The following is a 19,495-nucleotide window of genomic DNA, read 5'->3' on the forward strand; positions in this document are numbered from 1 at the left end:
CACATGGGTGATTTGGTAATGGGAAACCCAAGGGGATTGCAACTGAGATGAAAAATGCACAAATATATGTAAAAACAAATTATTATAAAATTAAAAAAAAAAAGAACAGAGAAAAAAAATTTCCAGGTGACAAAGTAAACTCAAGAGTTAAGATGGATGAGAGAATACTGACCCCCCCCCCAAAAAAAGAAAGAAAAGCAATCAAGGAAGACTCCAGAGAAAGTAGGCTCCCCTCTACCCTCTGAAAATTGTGGAAGAGCTCTGAACCAAGGCTGACATGTGGGATGTTGGACAGGATTTAGGAGCTCCCACTCCCCACCCACTCATCCTGAAGTGAAGCTTATGGCAACAGGCCCCATCAAAGCACACAGAGATGTTAGTCAAATCCACCCTGGGGATACGTCAAGACGCCGCTATTCTTTCCTTAGCTGCATGGGAAAGATTAGTTGGTGTGTCCTGCCTCCCTTCATCCTGTCCCTCTTCCACAATTGTAGTTAGAGGGGAGTGGAGTAACAGATAACCCTCTCATTTGCAGTCAGCAAAACCAATGAGAAGGCGACTGGACATGCAACTGTGATGCGTCACTGAGCCCTATGTAACGACCATTGACTATGGTGATTCAGGCTGCCTCCCTCGCAAGCCGGCAGAGAAGACTGGGTCATGAAGCACACCCTCACCAGCTAACATCCATGGGACATGTACGTGGAGGGTTAGCACACCTCATAGAATGCACATGATGTTTTCAGCCAACCTTTGTATAGGAAAAAAAGTCTCCAATTTTTTAATGAAACAATGGATGCACATTTTTTTGATAAGCACATCAAATTTTTTTTAAAGATGTATTTATTTATGCAATAGAGAACTGGGGTACAAAGCATATACCCCACCTATATGCATCCTAGAAAAGATGTGAAAGTGTGCAAATCACATATATGGTGTTCATATTTTTCCAGTTGAAAGGGTGATGACATGCACTGAAATTAGAGATAGTAGTCATTTCAAAACTTTCCCAGATGCATTAAAAATGATGTAATTTCTTCAACTCAATGGAGGACAATGGATTTGGGCTAGTATAAAATCCTGAACCTTTTTCTCATGCACAGATACCAGACTTCCACAGAGCTACAGACACCACAGACAGCTAACAGTGGATTCAGTAATATTCTAAGGAGGTGTGTTGAATACCGAAAGGTTGACATTAGAACAAACAGTTCCCATACTGAGAATCATCAACCGGAAAGCATTTATTCTAAGCAGCCTGCTTAGAGTGAGGAGCCTGCTGGAAGTTCCATTCAAGGATTCCCTAGAGGCTGCACCTACTGATGGACCTCAAAATGCATAAATCGCCAAGTCATCCAATAACTGGTAAAACTGGACCTGTTAAATTTTCTCTACCAAAAGTTATTTCTAAGTATCTCTACATTTACTGAGAATTTGCCTTTTTTGTGTATTTGACAGTTTTAGATTCATTTTGCTATATTTCTGATGGTATATCCGTTTTTGAAAAACAGCAGACAGCTGGGCATTTTTTCTACCAAAGCCATTCAATGCAGACAATTTTAAAGTATACAAATTATTTGTATACTTTCCAGTCAATCTGATGCAGCTTGAGGAAAAAAATGGGAACTAGAAAATGCCCATACTATGACAATCCTGCATCTAACCAGCTCTATAACCTTGAGCAAGGTCAGGGATATGGTATCCACTTCTCTGAAAAAATAATAGTCATAAAATTTAAGATGAAATTATACCATAATTTGAGTTATATGACAAATCAATTTCCTTTCTCTCCTTGTCTAGGTTTGAAAAACATAGTTAACAAGTTTGCTGGCTTTTCTTTTTTTTTTTTTTCTGGTTCTTTGAGTTTATTTGTGCAGACCCAATGGAGAGGGCATTTAAAAGGTGGTCAGTGTGCAAGTAGGTGGTGAAATGTAGTTTGTGCTGGCAACACAGAGCTGGACCAGGTGAGGCAGAGCAGCGAGAACTTCAAAATTTGAAGTCATGGAGAAACTGCTTGGCCACCAGCGATCTGCACCCTCAAAATCTGAGTGATATGAAGCTGGCGCAGGCAGCAGCACTGGGCACCTTGCAGTGGTCAGGTTCCAGAACTCCAGGTCCAACTTTTGCCTACCTCCATGGGACCCCTAGCACAGCCAGGTAACGCCTCAGGGTTTCCTTCTCAAACACTTGCCCACAGCAGAGTCTCCCCTTAAATCTCCTCCATCTTCTCCAGCTGAGACATAAAGTACCAGAAGCACACTTGGTGATGTGTGTGTGTTTGGTGGGGAGCAGGAGGTTTGGACTCAGTAAAAGGGCCACCAGCAGCAGGTGGGCTGGGCAGGCAGCCACCTTGTACTGTGCCAGTGTGCCCAACACAGTCATGGTACTCTCTCTGCACCGCCACCACCCACAAAGGAAGTCCTGACTGTTTCAATATCCATATTATTTCTCAATGAAAAAAGCACTTTTGCAAGTCATCTACACATCTATAGTAGTTAAAACTCCTAAAGTAAGATTTTAATTCAGTAGTTCACTGAAAGACTACCAGAAAACAACTTATAATTAGGCACCATTTTCCTAAGACATACTACAACTAGTGTTGAAGGGAAGGCAAGTATATACAGTGGTGCTCTTTATATGGTTAAAGCTTGCTTATAATTCTGAACACTCAGAGTTTAGTAAATCTGTCAAGTGTCAATAAAACCTTTTTTTAAGAGGTGCTCAATAGGAAAGACTACCCCAAACACTTATAACTTAAAGATTGAATAATCTTCCAAAAGTAAAAGGTATATTTCAGGTTTTGTTTCTATAAAGCTATACATTTCTGCTAGTAACAATAAATAACACTTTATTACAATGTGATAATTCTGCCCAATGTATGTAATGTGCTACTCACCTAATTCATATGAATATCCTCTGAAGCACATGTTATCTTATCACCCCCATTTTAGAGATGGACAAACTGAGGCTTTACACAAGTTACATAATTTGTTCAAAGGTACACAGCTGAAAAACAGCAGAGTCAAGGCTCAAGATGGATGGAGCTGACTTGTAAGCCCCTGCTCTTAACCACTGTCTTCGGTTAAAATTTAAACTCCCCTTTCTAAATGATTTCCTCTATTTCCTCTCCATACTGGTTTCACTGAGCTGGAAAGGAAGACTCAAAATAAGTAAACAAGTCTAACACGCTAGCATCTAAGTATAGCAGAAAACCCCAGAACCTCCACAATAACCTCCAAGTCAAAGCCAACTGAAACGCCAACCTTATCAAAAATTTTAAGACTCCGATCTTTAGGCCCACATTTTATCCTTTGCTTTCCTACACACCACTGGGAAAACACAATTGGGCCGGAAAAGGGTGATTCCCAAAGCTTAAATTCAAGTTTCTTAGTTTGGCAACAATACTGTGCTTTGGACTTTAAAATTATAAGCATGGTTCCCAGAGGAAAACATTTCCTTTATTAGTAATTGGCTTTGAAACCACTCTAGGATACTAAATATAACACAATACCTTCTGACCTTTATAATAAACACATCCTCCAGATTATTTTGAAACTAATGATTACTTAATTTTGCCACAGTACTTAAGCAACTATATTTTAAAGAATCACTGAAATGTGTCAAGTTCTCTTAATAAATTGACTTTATACTGTCTTCTGTTTTCTATTATGATCTAATAAGTTTTCCAATTCACAATTCATTTCCATAAATGATTTTCCTAATTTAATTTATATCATTTCTAATGGTTTAAGATTTAATATGAGTATCAGCAAAGTCAGAATGATATAAGTAGATTTTTCAAACTATGAAATCAGTATTTTAAAAACTCACTAGATACATTCATCAAAAACAAATAAAATATTTTAGTTTTAGAATGTATCTTTTTTTTTTTATTTAAGATTTGTTGCCAGAGGTGCAGGGGCCGTGAGAGGACTCACCATCAACAGTGTGGGGAGCAGAACAGGCAGAATGACAAAGTACACTGCTGAAGGAGCAGCGCATGGGTCAGGAGAGGTCTGCCCCACCATGTGGATCAGCTCCCGGGTGGGGATCGAGCTCATGCTGAAGTGACTTTAGCTTCTTAGTGCTGTGCTTTCACCCGCTGTGCCACCAGGGAGGGCCAGAATGTATCTTTATTATTAAAAATCCTATATGTGATAACTTGGAAATGATAAATGATGAGATAAAGGCCTGACTGCCTTGTTCTGAGTTACTAGACTACTACAATAAGACTCTTACCAGCATGTAGTAATTGCTGTGTTTTAGGGGGAAACATGCACTTAGCAAGCCCCAAAACCCCAAGCATCCTATCGTTGAGTAAGTAGTTTAAAGTGCAGTCGTACAAAATTAAGGCACCTTTAGCTGGACAGCTCCTTATGCCCTCCCTACATAAGATGAGAAAATATGTTAAGATGCAACAGGTTTTTTGTGTTTCTTTTTGTTCCTGGAGAGTATATCCAAGGAATTGGGTGGAGAAGATAGAAATTTTGTCTCACCCAATAATCCCACAGTTGGGGGGAGAGGGTATTCATTTATTTTTAACACTAAATTTGTACAACAATTTAAAAAAAAATTTCAATGCCTAGTCTATCTTTTTTGCCTTCTTTTTCTCACACCTAAGTCCATAAACTCCCTCTAACATCAAGTCTAGCTCTTACTCTTAAAAAGGGTTCCACAGCCTCCTAACATCTGTATACTAACCAGCTAGTATAGGGAGTGTGGAGAGAGTTCTATTAGGTAGGATCAGAATATTAATGGGAAGCTACCATTAAATCTTTATTTTCTTTTTAAAGATTTACTTATTAATTCATTCAAGAACTGGGGTACAAGTTACGGATACAGGGGGTGGGGGATGAGAGGATTCACCAAAGACAGAATGGGGAGCAGGACAGGTGGACTGACTGAAATACACTACTGAGGGGGGCAGTGGGAGAGACAGGAGAGGTCTGCCAAACCATGTGGGTCACCTCCCGTCCGGGATCAAACTCAGTGCTGCACGGGCTGCCGACAGCGTCATAGTGCTGTGCTTTAACCCCTTGCACCAACAGGGAAGGCCCCCATTAAATCTTTAATTAGACTTCAGAGTAACTTATCTCAGCAAGCAACTCCCAAACTTGTACCAAAATACTAAATTTCTACAAAATAGATTTTAAAAAACAATATGGAGCCACTCTGCAAAAAAAGTGTTTTAAAGCCCCACTTTCCAGGCTGGCTCACTGATGGACCCAGAGGCATAAATAATCTTTTTAAACAAATAAATAAAACCCCACTTTCACCCTAAACATCCTCCTACTATAACTGTTCTGTTGACCTGTCTTGTGCTTCCCTCCTTCCTGATGTCTCCGAATGCCCCTTACCTCCAGCTATCAAAAAGTTCAAGATACATAAAAGGGTGTTGGGGATCTACTGTAGGACAACACGGATTTGTGGGAACAGATGTTTACCAGTTTCAGCCAAATATTCATCTGGTGGGAATGCGATGGCAGCTCTTTCAATTATCATCCAAGATGGGCAAGAAATTCTGATTAAGAGAATCACCCAATGTATAAAATAGCATTTGGATCAAAGCACCAGTTGGCAATCCCCAAGACAACCAATTTCTCATTCTGATCCAGGCTCCCCCAGTCCATCACACATCACTGCCAGATCAATTAGCGAAAATACACGGCTCGTGGCCACTAATAACTCCAACTACTACCCAAACCTTATGCTGTCACTCAACGTCTAAGTAATACAGTCACTCTCCCCCTCTCAACTCCCCTACAAAAACCTTCACTTCAACGAAAGGCGTGCTCTCCCCTCATCCCCATCCCCTAAGCAGCTACATCCCCACCAAGATGGCCTCTTTTCTAACCCTCCACTTCTACCCCATCAAAGCCCACACTTGAAGCAGGAAACAAGACCATCTACTGGGAGTATACTTTCCAGCACCTGCCGACTGCCTGGTTCAAGGGACCTCTCTGCTTAAAGGGAACATATTTAACTTTCAAAAAGGGCTTTAAATCTCCGAAGAGGCCAAACCCACGGCCTGGTCTTGGAAACACCTCCTCCTACCCCCTCACCACCCGCCTCCGGCCAAAATATTAGCGAGACGAAATCTTAAGTCGGACTCAAGAGTCTTCGCCGGCCAGAAAAGGCTTTACACGGTCTTAACGTTTTCACACCCAGAAAGGCCTCGGGGAGGTGGGGGGCTGGAGGTGGACAACTAGCAGCCCTGGGAAGCAGGAGGAGGTGCGCAACACCGCGCGCGCTCCATCCTGCGCTCCGAGTACAGCACCCACAATCCGACCCCAAAGCCGCGTCCCGGGGACCCCGACCCGCTGATCCCTGACTCACACTCCACTGGGGCCCTGCACCCGAGAATCCAGCGGGCTGCCCTGGCCAGGTATAGCCAAGGGCCGCGACAAAGGGTCAGAGGGTAAAGAGACCCCTCTGCGCGCGCGCCCCCTGCCCACTCCGGGGGGCGCCGCTATTCCGGGCGCGCCCACCCAGGTGATGCTGTGCTACCTTGTCCTCGGGCAGCGCGTCCGGCTCGCGGGCCACTCTCTGCCGCAGCTCCGACATGCTGGAGACCCCAGCGCGACGACGCGGCGGGCGAGCAGCGCCAGAGCCGGGAGCTCAACACGGTCGCGCGCGGACTCCTCTCGGCCAGCCCCGCCCCGCCTGAGCGGCTCGCAGCTCCCAGCGGCTCGCAGTCACAGGCCCCACCACGGGCAGGCCTCCAGCCCAGGAACTCGGCCCCGCCCAGCGCGCCGCCGCCCTTTCACCCAGGCGGAAAGCGGTCGGCCTCCCAGCACCCGCCAGCTCGCTCCTCCTTTCGGAAGGAGGGTCCGGGAAAGAGCGCGCACGCGCACCGCCGCCATCGCCACCCCCAGGTCCACCAACGGCGCGAAATCCACCAGGGAGGCGGGGCGACGGGAGCGGGGCGGGGTCGAGTGGACGGGAGCGCATAGGACGGCGGAGCGAGGGGGCGGGGAAAGGCGCTGCGTTTGAGTACGACTGGCCAATAGGAGGTTTCGTTCTGGGCCTCCGCAGCGGGCGCTCCCGGGTTGGGTCCCAGAGGTGGTTGCTGGGGACCGGATGCTGCAACCCTCGTTGGGCTAGAGGTTCCCGCCTTTTCTTTGATGTCCACCGTGTCGGAAGTTCTTCCCTTACTCTTTTAATGATGATCCTGAATGGAAAGGGCAGAGGACCAAGCTGTATCGAAGGAAACCATCAAGTAATACGAAATGAAACCCAAACTTCGGTCTGTGTTCCTCTGACAAGCTTGTTTTAATTACTTATTGAGCGTTAATTATGCCCTAGGAACTGAACTGAGTAATCGCCTTAATGTATCGCAATTAATCCACTTGGGAGGAGTATTTTTATTTTACAGATAAGATATTCCGCTGTTTCTCACCTATCTGTCGTCGGCACGGTTGAAAAATCGTTTGTTGGACAGAAAAAGCTGTCTCTTGTTCACTGCCAGGTCCCCTACTTATCTGACACATCCTCAGTACTTGAGTAGATTTTGAATTTCTCCATAAGGAAAATAGTTTAGACGAGCCCTTGTGGCTAGAAAGTCAGCACTAGGAATTAGAACACAGATCTGTTACCAAAACACACACTAACCAGTGTATTTACTATCTGCCTCCCTAAATTAATTGCTAATTCCAGAGTTGTTATTTGCTACCTTTTTTTTTTAAGATTTATTTATTTATGCTTACAGAATGGGGTACAGGCCAGAGGTGTGGTGGGTGAGAGGATTCACCAAAGACAGAGTGGAGAGCAGAACAGGCAGATTGACAAAGTGAACTGCTGAGGGGAGCAGCGGGCGGGTCAGGAGCCATGTGCTCAGCTCCCTGGCCAGGGATACAACTCGTGCTGAAGTGACTTCGGAGAGCTTCATAGTGCGGTGCTTTAACCCGTTGCACCATCAGGGAGATTCCTATTTGCTACCTTTTTTAAGTGATAAAATAGGGTGCCTTCCTCTTTTTTTAAAGGTTAATTTTTACTTCTGCACACAAGAACTGGGGTGTGGGCTGGAGGTGCAGGGAGTGAGACATTCACCAGAGACAGTGAAGAGCAGAACAGGCAGATCTACTGAAATATACTGCTAAATGCGCCATAAGTGGGTTAACTCCCTGGCCTGGGATCTAACTGAGGCTGCACCAATGATAGCACTGAGACTTAGCCCATAGGCCACCAGGGAGGCCCCAGCATATTACAGTTTTAATGAGAAACAACATACACATGAGTTGCAGTTTCATAATGGAAATTTTAACCTGCACTATGGGTTTTTTTTTTTTAATGAGAAGTCTGAAAAATGTCTTAAATCTTCCCGGTTTCTATGAGAGTATATTTCCAAGTTTCTGTAATAGTGTCTCAAAGTGACATTAAAATAGGTGAGGTGGAACACTGGATTCAGGATATGTTTTATTTCCTATTAACTACAATGCACAAATATTTGGGGGGTTGGGGGGTTTTTTTTGTTTGTTTTTTGTGGACACTAGTATCTTCAGCTCATATTTTAGTTAGCTTTGCTTTTGTGTTCTACTTGGTCTTTTGTTTTCTTTATCAAAATGTTATTTATTTGGGCCTTCTTGGTGGTGCAGGGGTTAAAGCACAGCACTATGAAGCCATCCACAGCCACTACAGCACAAGTTCCATCCCTGGCCTGGGAGCTGACCCACATGGCAAACCAGACGACTCATTCTCACCCACTGCTCCCCTCAGCAGACCCACCTGTGGGTCCCTTCAGTAAACCCACCTGTTCTGCTCCCATTTCTGTCTCTGGTAAACCCTCTCACCCCCTGCACCTCTGGCCTGTACCCCAGTTCTGTATGCATAAATAAATAAATCTTAAAAACAAAAAGCTTACGAAATGTAAATATTGTTGCTGGCACTTGCTTGCATTATATGGGATCATGTAACTCTGGCACATATCTCAATATCAAAACCTAACATCTTCATCTGTGGGCATTTTCCTTTCAAAGGAAACTTAATATCTCAGTTCCTTTGCAAAAATGTGTTCCTTCCAGTAAGGAGCATTTGCATCACCAACAAATGTATGCTGTGGTATTGTTTCTGTGCTTTCTGCTTACACCATGTTTTGGTTTAATGCCAAGTCAAAGTGTAAGCCACTTAAAGACATTTTAAATAATAGCAATTATTAAATTATGAAATCAATAATATTATCACTACTCTACCCACAATGCATCAAAGGAAAGAGGGCATATAAATGGCTTAGGTGTCTTCTAAAAGTCTTCTCCCATGAGTTAGCATTTTACTGGTAAAGCAAGCTGGAAAGTGAGAGTATTCTAGATTGAAAAAATAGCATGTTTGAAAAGAAGACCATACTGGCCTCCAGGCTTGTTAGCAAGACTTGTAAAAGTAGTATACTTCATTTCTATTCTCCACAGTACTGACTTCAGGACTTAAGTCTGAGATCTTGATCTGAGATCTTGATCTGAGATCTGTTATCCTGGGACAGTTGAGTGTGATGAGAAATTAATTTGTTTGGGCCAGATTGTAAGAGGGCTATCTACTCAAGGAAGTCACACTTTGTATTATGTAACTCTGATCTGTGTGCCCCTGTTCTCCAGTTTCCTTTATATTAGTCTGGCTTGAAAGAGAACAGTTGAGCTTCCATTAAGACTAATGTGGGCCCTCCCTGGTGGTGCAGCGGGTTAAAGCACAGCACTAAGAATCGAAAGCCACTTCCGCACGAGTTTGATCCCTGCCTGCCCTGGAGGTGACCCACATGGCATGGCACACCTCTCCTGACCCGCCCACTGCTCCCCTCAGCAGTGTACTTCGTGGATCTGCCTGTTCTGCTCCCCACTCTGTCTCTGGTGAATCCTCTCACCGCCCCTGTGTCTCTGGCCTGTACCCCAGTTCTGTATGCATAAACAAATCTTAAAAAAATAAACTAATGTGATGCGCATCTATGCAGTTGTAACATTCCTCAATTATGTGTTTTGAAAGGTAAGTCTCTGGATATGGACAATTCCACCTGTCTCAGAGGAAGACCCTGTAGCTCTTTCTGCGTTGATGGTCTCTAGGTCCTTTAGATTAAAAATCCTTGCTTAATTTCCCCCAAGAGATGTTGATCTTTTAGGCCCAGAAATTACCAGAAATTTACAAATGTATGCAAGAGTTGTAAGAAATTCCAGTGACAATAGAGTAGTACTCTTAAGAAATGCTGTATCATCAATAACCTTGACAATGGGATATAAACTTATATAGAAACAGCAGTATCAGCAACTAGTTAGAAAACTAAGTCTGGAAAAATACAGGAAAGCCTAAACAATTGGTTTTGTTTAATGTATGCGCAAGGATGACATATGATAAAAATATTTATAAAATCCTAAAAGTTCTTTCAATTACAAAATAAATCCCAATGGTAATTTGAAATTATACTTTCTTGTGTTATATAATAGTGTATAAAATAGTGTATACCTACCCAGTATCAACAACTGAATAGGAAACTAAGTCTGGAAAAATATAGGAAAGCCTAAACAATTGGTTTTGTTTAATGTATGCACAGGATGACATATGATAAAAATATTTATAAATGCCTGTAAGTTCTTTCAATAACAAGTTATAAATGGTAATTTTGAATTATGCTTTATTTCCTGTGTTAAATAATAGTGTATCTTACAATTGAGGTTTTTTTCCTAAAGATTTATTTATTTATGTATACAAGAACTGGGGTGTAATCCAGAGGTGTGGGAGGTGAGAGGATTCACCAGAGATACAGTGACATGCAGAATAGGTGGATCCCCTGAAATATACTGCTGAGAGGGGCAGTGGGCAAGGAGAGGTCTGCTGTACCATGTGGGTCATCTCCCTGTGATGGGATGCAACTCGTGCTGCCATGGCTGCCAATAGCTGAGACTTCTCCCCCTGCAGCTCGAGGGAGCCCTGAAGGTATCTTAAATTTAATAAAATATTCATATCTTATAGAAATACCAGAGGGAGAACAGAGTAAAAAGGTAATACTTAAAATCACAATAGTTAAGAACATTCTAGAATTGATGAAATAGAGGAATCTTCTGATTGAGGGACATAAAATTCACAAGTGATTAAAACTAAATCCACACCTAGGTACATGGTAGAAAACTGAAAAATTCTACATATCGTTAGATATTAAACACAACTAAAGAGTGATACTGTAATCAAAACAAGAGAAATACTAAAGGGGATATATATATAATGTGGAAATGATTAATAAATAGATGAAGATACATTTAACCAGTAGGAAAAAGTTTTAATAAAAAATATAAACAGTAGTCAAGAAATATATGAAAGGTGTCTAACCTGTAACAATTTTTAACATTCAACTTGAATTTTTCACACAAATGAGATTTTAAAAAGAAAGCAACTTCTGCACGAGTTTGATCCCTGCCTGCCCTGGAGGTGACCCACATGGCATGGCAGACCTCTCCTGACCTGCCCACTGCTCCCCTCAGCAGTTTACTTCGTGGATCTGCCTGTTCTGCTCCCCACTCTGTCTCTGGTGAAGCCTCTCACCGACCCTGCACCTCTGGCCTGTACCCCAGTTCTGTATGCATAAATAAACACTGCTGAGGGGAGCAGTAGGTGGGCCAGGAGAGGTCTTATGGGTCACCTGGGAGCCTAGGGATAGAGCTCTCATTAAAGTGGCTGCTGCTAGCCCTTGCGCCACCAGGGAGGGCCCTAAATTATCATCTTTTAGAGGTCAGTTTTGTATGTAACATAAAAAATTTCATGTGTATGTTCGTCAACCCATGGATAGTACTCCAAACTGTTTTCCCAAAAATCACCTAAGTGCCCAACGGTGTTTCTATACAAGAAATTGGAAACTCAGATTACGTACATAGGATGTCAGGCTATCTGACATCCTATAGATATAGATATAGAAAAGACATAAATGGTATATAACATTAAGAATGCTTTATTAAGTACATTTCGTAAGTGCCTACGGTATGAACCCATTCTTTTTTAAATGTGTTCATAAAACAAAGCTTAGAAAACTGTATAAATGATTAAATACGCGTTTGACTGGTAGGAGGCGAGCTAAACGTTGGTAGTGGGGAGCCGACACCTTATCATTAAATCATAACTGTAAACCTCTTTATCTTACGATTTTTAGGAGTGCACCTCTATAGTCGCAAAATAGCTGCATATTTAGAGCATCTGTAGTCTGCAGGTTACAAGACGTCTTGTCCTCGCTGTAGAATGGATTTGCATTTCACTTGCGCTTTTGCGGCAGAAAACTTTCTGTTCCTGAAGCGGGAGGACTGAGGAGTTTCCACAAACGTGGAACCCGACGACCCCCAGCTAGGTCCCAGCTCGCGGGGTCGCCGGGACGCGTCCAGCGACCAAGTTCCAGAACAAGACAAAAAGGCGGGGTGCCTGAGAGACGTAACTCCGCCCTCGATCGCCCCTCCTCCAATCAAAGTTCCGGAAACGGAGCGGGGGGGGGCGGCTCGTGGACCAGACATATGATTGGTCCTGAAGTGTCCCCGCCCAGCCTGTGGGCGGGACTGCGTGGTGACGTTTGGCTCCGGGCGCGTAGGCGGAGAGCGCGCGTTCGCAGCCGCGGCGGTATTAAACGGTTGCAGGCGCTGCGGGTTGGTTGTGTACTTCCTGCGTCTGGGGCTGTCGCCGCTTCCTTCTGTCAGTCGTCGTCAGCTTTCATTCTGTGAAGCCCAAGTCGGCTGCACAGACCTCTTTTCCGCCGCTGTAACTCCGTCGCTGTGATACTGCCACCATGTTCGAGGCGCGCTTGGTGCAGGGCTCCATCCTGAAGAAAGTGCTGGAGGCGCTTAAGGATCTCATCAATGAGGCCTGCTGGGACATCAGCTCGAGCGGCGTGAACTTGCAGAGCATGGACTCGTCCCATGTCTCCTTGGTGCAGCTCACCCTGCGTTCCGAGGGTTTCGATACGTACCGCTGCGATCGCAATCTGGCCATGGGCGTGAACCTCACCAGGTGAGCCCCGGGGCCGCGGGGAGCGGGGTCTTCTGCCACCCCCCATCTTGGGCCCTTGGCGGGAGAGCCGCCAGAGCGGCCTCTCATTGGCTGGCTTGGGTCAGCCGCGCCTTCTTATTGGCTCGCGACTCCGGGGGGCGGCTCCAGCGGAGCGCGCGGTTCCGAAAGCCCGCGCTGGGGTCCGCGCCAACCGGCCCTTTTTCCGCGCCAAAGTCACAAAGCGGGAGGTGGCGGGAAAATGACGGCGTCTCCGCGGTGCCTGGAAAAGACTGTCATCGGGCCCTCGGGTCATTGAGACTCGGTGGTTTTTGAATGTGAAACCATGGCCCTGGTAGTCTTCAACCGTTTTATAAAGTGCATTAGTCCTGTTACCCAGCTCGGGGATGTTTCTTGTTCTGAAAACTGTCACCTGGCTGCTGTAAGCACCCTAAAGTCCTGAACTTGAGGGAAATTTCTTGAGGGCAGCGACATAAATTTCTTGACGAGTGTTTACCTACCTAGTACTACATATACGTATTTTAACATTTTAAAAGCTTAAGAGAATTGCCCACCCCACGTGCTGTGTGTCTTGACAGCCCTATTAGGTAGTTTTTAATATTCGCAGTTCAGCAGTTTATTTAACCCACTAAACGGGTTCGCGACTCCGAATAGTGTCCTTGCGACTCAGAATAGTATCCTTTTATTTACATCCAAAGGTGAAATTGCTGATGTAATAGAAGTCCTGCCTGATAGTATCCCAAAGTGAATGGACATCGGCTTATGCATCGTCTTTTTTACTTTCTCCTAATTCACCAGTTCACCCGACAGGCCGTTTTAACTCCTTGTTTTAATTGCTTTAGACATCTCCCCATCTTAAGATAGTGCTAATTTTAGCCCCTGTGTCTTCTGTGCTCTAGCATGTCCAAAATACTAAAATGTGCTGGCAATGAAGACATCATCACACTAAGGGCTGAAGATAATGCAGACACCTTGGCGCTAGTGTTTGAAGCTCCAAGTAAGTCAGACTCTTCTATTGAGTTATGCTAAAGAAAATGAAAATGTCGTGTCACTACTGCTCAGAATTGTGGGAAATTTAACATGTTTGTGACTTTTTTTAAGATTTATTTTTATTTATGCATAGAAGAACTGGTGTGGGTGGCCAGAGTTGTGGGGGTAGGGGGTGTGAGGATTCACCAGAAACAGTGGGGAGCAGAACAGGCAGAGTGACTGAAATACACTGCTGAGGGGAACAGTGGGTGAGACAGGAGAGGTCTGCTGTGCCATGGGGGTCACTTCCCTGGATCGAAGTCATGCCACACAGTGGCTGGTGATAGCTTGATGTCCCTGAAACAACCCTGTGCCACCAGGAGGGCCATATTTATGATTCATGTAAAATTTATCTTTTTGTTATTTGAAACTTACATATGCTTTCTCTGTTAGATCAAGAAAAAGTTTCAGACTATGAAATGAAATTAATGGATTTAGATGTTGAACAACTTGGAATTCCAGTAAGTATCAGAATTTTTCTGATTAAGTGTACAGTGCACAGTTGAGATACATAGATAATAACTTAAAGCAGCTTCCTTAGACGGTGACCTGTTGTCTATCTTGGCACTGTCCTATGTCATGCTGTAGCACTATTTCACCAACACACACATACACATACAGCTGACCTCCTGACTCACCCTATTAGAACTTAAGTTTTTTCTTTTTAATGATTTTAACAGGCTTGAAATAAATGTTTAGTAGTTAAATGAGTAAGAGAAAAAGAAACGTTACTGTTTATATCCTGGCTAATAAACTTTGGAAATGAACCAAAAAATAAATACATTTAAAAAGTAAAGGCAGTTGCCTAACAGAACTTTTCTGTATATCTGCTGGTCTGTGTTCCACAATGAAGTTTTAGTATTTAATTCAGACAGACATATTTGTCATTTATTAAATTACAGCTCTTTGGCTGAATTTATAGCTGCCAGTGCTTGCTTGCATTAATGTAGCATTCTTTATCCCTAGAATGCCTAGTTTATAGTGATTAGATTTTGAAGTTCATTTGGCAGAAATTAATTTCTTTCCTTGGCTAGAAATTTGTTAAGGTTAGTCAGTATTGGATGAGAGGAAAATATATTGGGATATTTAAAATGCCTATCATCACATTTCTTAACTTCGTGGAAAGTAGGTAGCCTGCTTGCAGCACTTTGTATGCCATACCCTGGTGTCCTCTTGCGTTAGCCCTGGGTGATGACTAGGAAGCTTTTGTTCCCTGAATAATGACTGCATTGTTGCTAAAGGTTTGAGCTCTTTTGTTTTTAGTGTGGTTATTTATTTATTTAGTTTTAAGATTTATTTATGAATGCTGAACTGGTGTGCAGGCCAGAGGTGAGGGGCTGAGAGTATTCACCATAGACAGAGTGGGGAACAGAAAACATGCACGTTGATGAAGTACACTGCAGAGAGGCAGGACAGGGGAGGTCTGCTGCGGCATGTGGTTCACCTCCCTAGAGAGGAAGAGCTGAAGCTGTGGCTAGGTAGCTAGCTTCTAGCTCCAGCGTGCTAAACTTTTAACCCTTTTCGCCATCAGGGAGGGCCCTAGTGTGATTATTTTTAAAATATACTTGGAAGTGATTGGGATGTGTTAGGAAATCACAAGTGATACTTTAATCGGTATACTTTGCATTCTGAGTTAATGTTTAGATGCTGATTTTTCAAAAAATAAATGTGCCAACTCTTTAATTCCAGCATTTTGTCCTTAAATATTTTTGTTTTATAGGAACAAGAGTATAGCTGTGTAGTAAAGATGCCCTCGGGTGAATTTGCACGTATATGCAGAGACCTCAGTCATATTGGAGATGCTGTTGTGATATCCTGTGCAAAAGATGGAGTGAAATTTTCTGCAAGCGGAGAACTTGGAAATGGAAATATTAAGCTGTCACAGACAAGTAATGTTGATAAAGAAGAGGAAGCTGTAAGTTTGTTTTATACTTAAATAGAAAGTACATTGAAAAGCATTGTAACACAATTTTACCTTACCAGATTACCCTTATTAAGTAATCAAACCTTGTATAAGTAATCAGTCAAATCAGTTAAAAAAAATTTTTTAAAGGAAAACTCGGAATAATTCTGACTACCATCCATTTCTATGTTACATTTCACTTCTCTACCAACCTTGATTTTTTTTTATCTCAAAAACATTTTGTTCAGAATTATTTTAGTAATCTGAAGTAAAGATAAGAAATTTTACATCTAAAAATCATTCAAGATTGAGTTTTTCCAGTGTTTCTATTTCTTTGGTTATTTCAAAATATTTTGAGTCGAGATTTTTGAAAGGTTTGTACATTGCAGTTGCCTGATAAGCCCCTTAAATCTACTTCAGTCCTTCAGTTTTTCTAGTTATTTCTTTCCTCCCTGTCCTCTACAATTTATTTGTTGAAGAAACTGGATCATTTTTTACTGAGTTTTCTGTAAACTAGACTTTCAGGTTCCCCCACCTCCTATTTCCTATAAGCTGGTAGCTGTGGCTATAGGGGTTAGTTGATAGGGTGTTTGTTGTTTGTAGGGTGGAAGAGCAACAGTAATTTAGTTCCAGTATTCAGCAAGATAGTCTGGATATCTTGCAATTTTACCAACAATAGTCATTGACTAGGTTTTTTAAATTGTTGTGGTTTGCAGAATTATAATCCATTAATATATTGAATGTATTAGAAGTATTTCCATAAAGAAGCTTTTATCGGGCTCTCCTTGGTGGCACAGCAGGTTAAAGCACAGCACTACGAAGCTAAAGCCACTTCAATACAAGTGCAGCCCCCGCTCCGGAGGCGATCCACATAGTGTGGCAGACCTCTCCTGACACGCCCTCTGCTCCCCTCAGCAGTGTACTTCAGTTAATCTGCCTGTTCTACTCTCCACTCTGTCTCTGGTGAATCCTCTCACTGCCCCTGCGTCTCTGGCCTATACCCCCGTTCTGTGTGCATAAGTAAGTAAATCTTTTTTAAAAAAAAAATAAGCTTTTATCATATTTGGTCACCTAAGATACAGTTCATATAGAAAAGGCAGAGTAATACTGCCTGTATGTACAAATCTTCAAAATTGCTTGCATAGCCCCCTCCAGAGGAACCAATAAAATGTTTTTAGTGGTATAGGCCAGAGGTAGGGGGGTGAAAAGGATCTAAGAATCATTCAAGATTGAGAGTTTTTCCAGTGCTTCTATTTCTTTGGTTATTTCAAAATATTTTGAGTCGAGATTTTTAAAAGGTTTGTACATTGCAGTTGCCTGATAAGCCCCTTAAATCTACTGCAGTCCTTCAGTTTTTCTAGTTATTTCTTTCCTCCCTGGGAGCAGTGGGCAGGTCAGCAGACACCTGACACACCATGTGGGTCACCTCCCTTCTGGGGATTGAACTCTTGCTGCAGTGGCTGCAGTAGCCTCATTGTGCTGTGCTTTAACCAGTTGCCCCACCAGGGAGGGCCCCAAAGTTGTTTTTTTTTTAAGTGTGTATTACAAACAAATTGTTTTTCAGTATAATGTATATTTTCTCCCTTAGGTTACAATAGAGATGAATGAGCCAGTACAGCTAACTTTTGCACTGAGGTACCTGAACTTCTTTACAAAAGCCACTCCACTCTCTCCCACAGTAACACTCAGTATGTCTGCAGACGTACCCCTTGGTAAGATAATAAGTTGATGGATCTAATTTTGTAAGTAGTATATGTGGCTCTTCTCAATAATTAACTATGTTTTTCTTTCAGTTGTAGAATATAAAATTGCTGATATGGGACATTTAAAATACTATTTGGCCCCCAAGATTGAAGATGAAGAAGGTTCTTAGGCATTCTTAAAATCTAAGAAGATAAAATTTTGAGAACTGCTTCTGAAATGCCAGCATTTACTAAAGTTTTGTCTATTACCAAATTTGTACCTCTTCAGTACATATGTAGATATTATTTTCTGTAAATACCTTGATTGTTTCCCTACAATTTAGTTAAAGAGTAAAGTTTAAAGTCATCTGTGTTAACCTAGAAATACTTACTCCTTATCTAAAAATATGCTATATGGGTTGTGTTTTGTTTTTTTGGTTTTTTTCTTAACAAAGGTTTTGACTCAATAGTTTTAAGAATTATGCTTTCAATTTTAATAAAAGTTGTTTGGAATTCAAATACCACAGGACCGTGCCTTCATTTGGACCTTGACTGTTAATGAATATTGGGAATTTACCCTTTCTGTAAACGTGGTATCCTCCCCCCCCAATTTTAGAGCAACTTGATATAAAAACATTAGTTTTAACAATTTTAAAGGTATTTAAAATATATAATGGATGGAGATATTTTAGGGGATTCATTTGCCTTTTTGATATTCTGAGGAGCTCAAGAAATGAACACGGGCAAGAACAAATCCTATATATTGCATTATCTTGTCAGTGTCAGCAAAAACTTTCCTCGGATGTTTTGTACTGAAAGGTGGGTTTTTAAAATAAGAGTAGTGTTGTTATAGGACAGTGTTAGCCTAGGGAACCATTTGCAAGAACTTTAGACGTTTTAATAGGTCTGGATAGGGTCCAAAGAATATGTTTACACCTAAGAGATTTACTGGTTTACATGCCATGGATGTTGATCCGGAAAGTGAAAAACCCGCAGCAGTTATGAAACAGACTGCTAAGTTGTTGACAGGGAAAGGACACAAACTGGCCTGCTATATACTGAGAATTACTTTTGTAGTTTTTCCCAGTGTATTTTGTGTTGAGTGAACTGAAAGACCATTGCATCACCTCCACGGAGCTCTAGTTACTGGATGTCAGAGGTATTTTCTGACAGTAGGACATTGTCAGCAAAAGGGCCTGATAGAACTTTGTGGATATGTTATATAGACTCTGCTAATGGTTCCAAGACTGCGTTTGTCAAAACTTATTCGATTGTACTTTATGTAAATTGTACCTTAATAAATCTTTAAAATTTAAAGAAGTTCCACGCGTGGAAATATACCTTGTGGGCGGTCTCCTCTGGGCAAGCTCCTAATCACGAGGACAGGAGAACTAGCACAGGATTGGGGCGGCTCTGTGGGTAAATTGGGGTATTAACTTACCCACCCTTATCCCCCCCAGGACGCCGCTCCCCACCCCGGGGAAGGGGAAAGGCTTGCTGCCCAGCCGGGGAAGGGGAAAGGCTTGCTGCCCAGCCGTAATGAGCCCCTGAGCGCCGACTGCCTCGGCCACGCCTTCCGGGGGCGCCCCTGAGGGCGCCGCGCGGCGTGGGGCTGCGGGCACGAACCACGTAGGCGCTCGTCGGGGCCCAGACTATGACCCAGGCACCCCGGCAGAAGGGGCGGGCAGCCAGCCCGGCCGCCGCGCGCCCCGAGCCCCCCACTAGTGTGGCGCGGAAGCGAGATGTTCGAAGGCGGAGGGACGGGACGGCCGCGCTCCGGATGACGCCACTTCTGGCGCGCCGCCTTCCGGGACGCCAATTCCGGCGCCGCGGGGGCCGGAGCCTGGCTGGGCGGCAGTTGGGTGAGGCGCGCCATGAGGCCTCGGGCGCCGCTGCTGCCAACCGTGGGCGAGCTGTGGGCGCGCGG

At 43.2% G+C, this 19,495-nt stretch overlaps 2 protein-coding genes across 2 annotated transcripts in view; one reads left to right on the top strand and one right to left on the bottom strand.

Annotated features, from left to right (window-relative positions):
- The window catches only part of CDS2 (CDP-diacylglycerol synthase (phosphatidate cytidylyltransferase) 2), a 38,759-nt gene extending 31,971 nt beyond the window's left edge, over positions 1-6,788 (bottom strand). Inside the window, exon 1 of the mRNA XM_012728423.1 lies at positions 6,508-6,788. Coding sequence (XP_012583877.1) covers positions 6,508-6,564 — 57 coding nt within the window. The 5' untranslated portion in view covers positions 6,565-6,788. The remainder of the gene's footprint in view (positions 1-6,507) is intronic.
- A 5,764-nt stretch (positions 6,789-12,552) lies between these two features.
- Positions 12,553-18,855, top strand: PCNA (proliferating cell nuclear antigen). The gene is made up of 6 exons (XM_004687190.2): positions 12,553-12,957; positions 13,854-13,951; positions 14,377-14,444; positions 15,704-15,898; positions 17,475-17,598; positions 17,680-18,855. Exons 1-6 carry the CDS (start codon positions 12,737-12,739, stop codon positions 17,757-17,759), a joined length of 786 nt encoding a protein of 261 aa, XP_004687247.1. The 5' UTR covers positions 12,553-12,736; the 3' UTR covers positions 17,760-18,855.
- Positions 18,856-19,495: the final 640 nt, after the last annotated feature.

The sequence above is a fragment of the Condylura cristata genome, unplaced genomic scaffold (genome assembly GCF_000260355.1).
Source record: "Condylura cristata isolate star-nosed mole 26May11 unplaced genomic scaffold, ConCri1.0 scaffold00022, whole genome shotgun sequence".
NCBI lineage: Eukaryota > Metazoa > Chordata > Mammalia > Eulipotyphla > Talpidae > Condylura > Condylura cristata.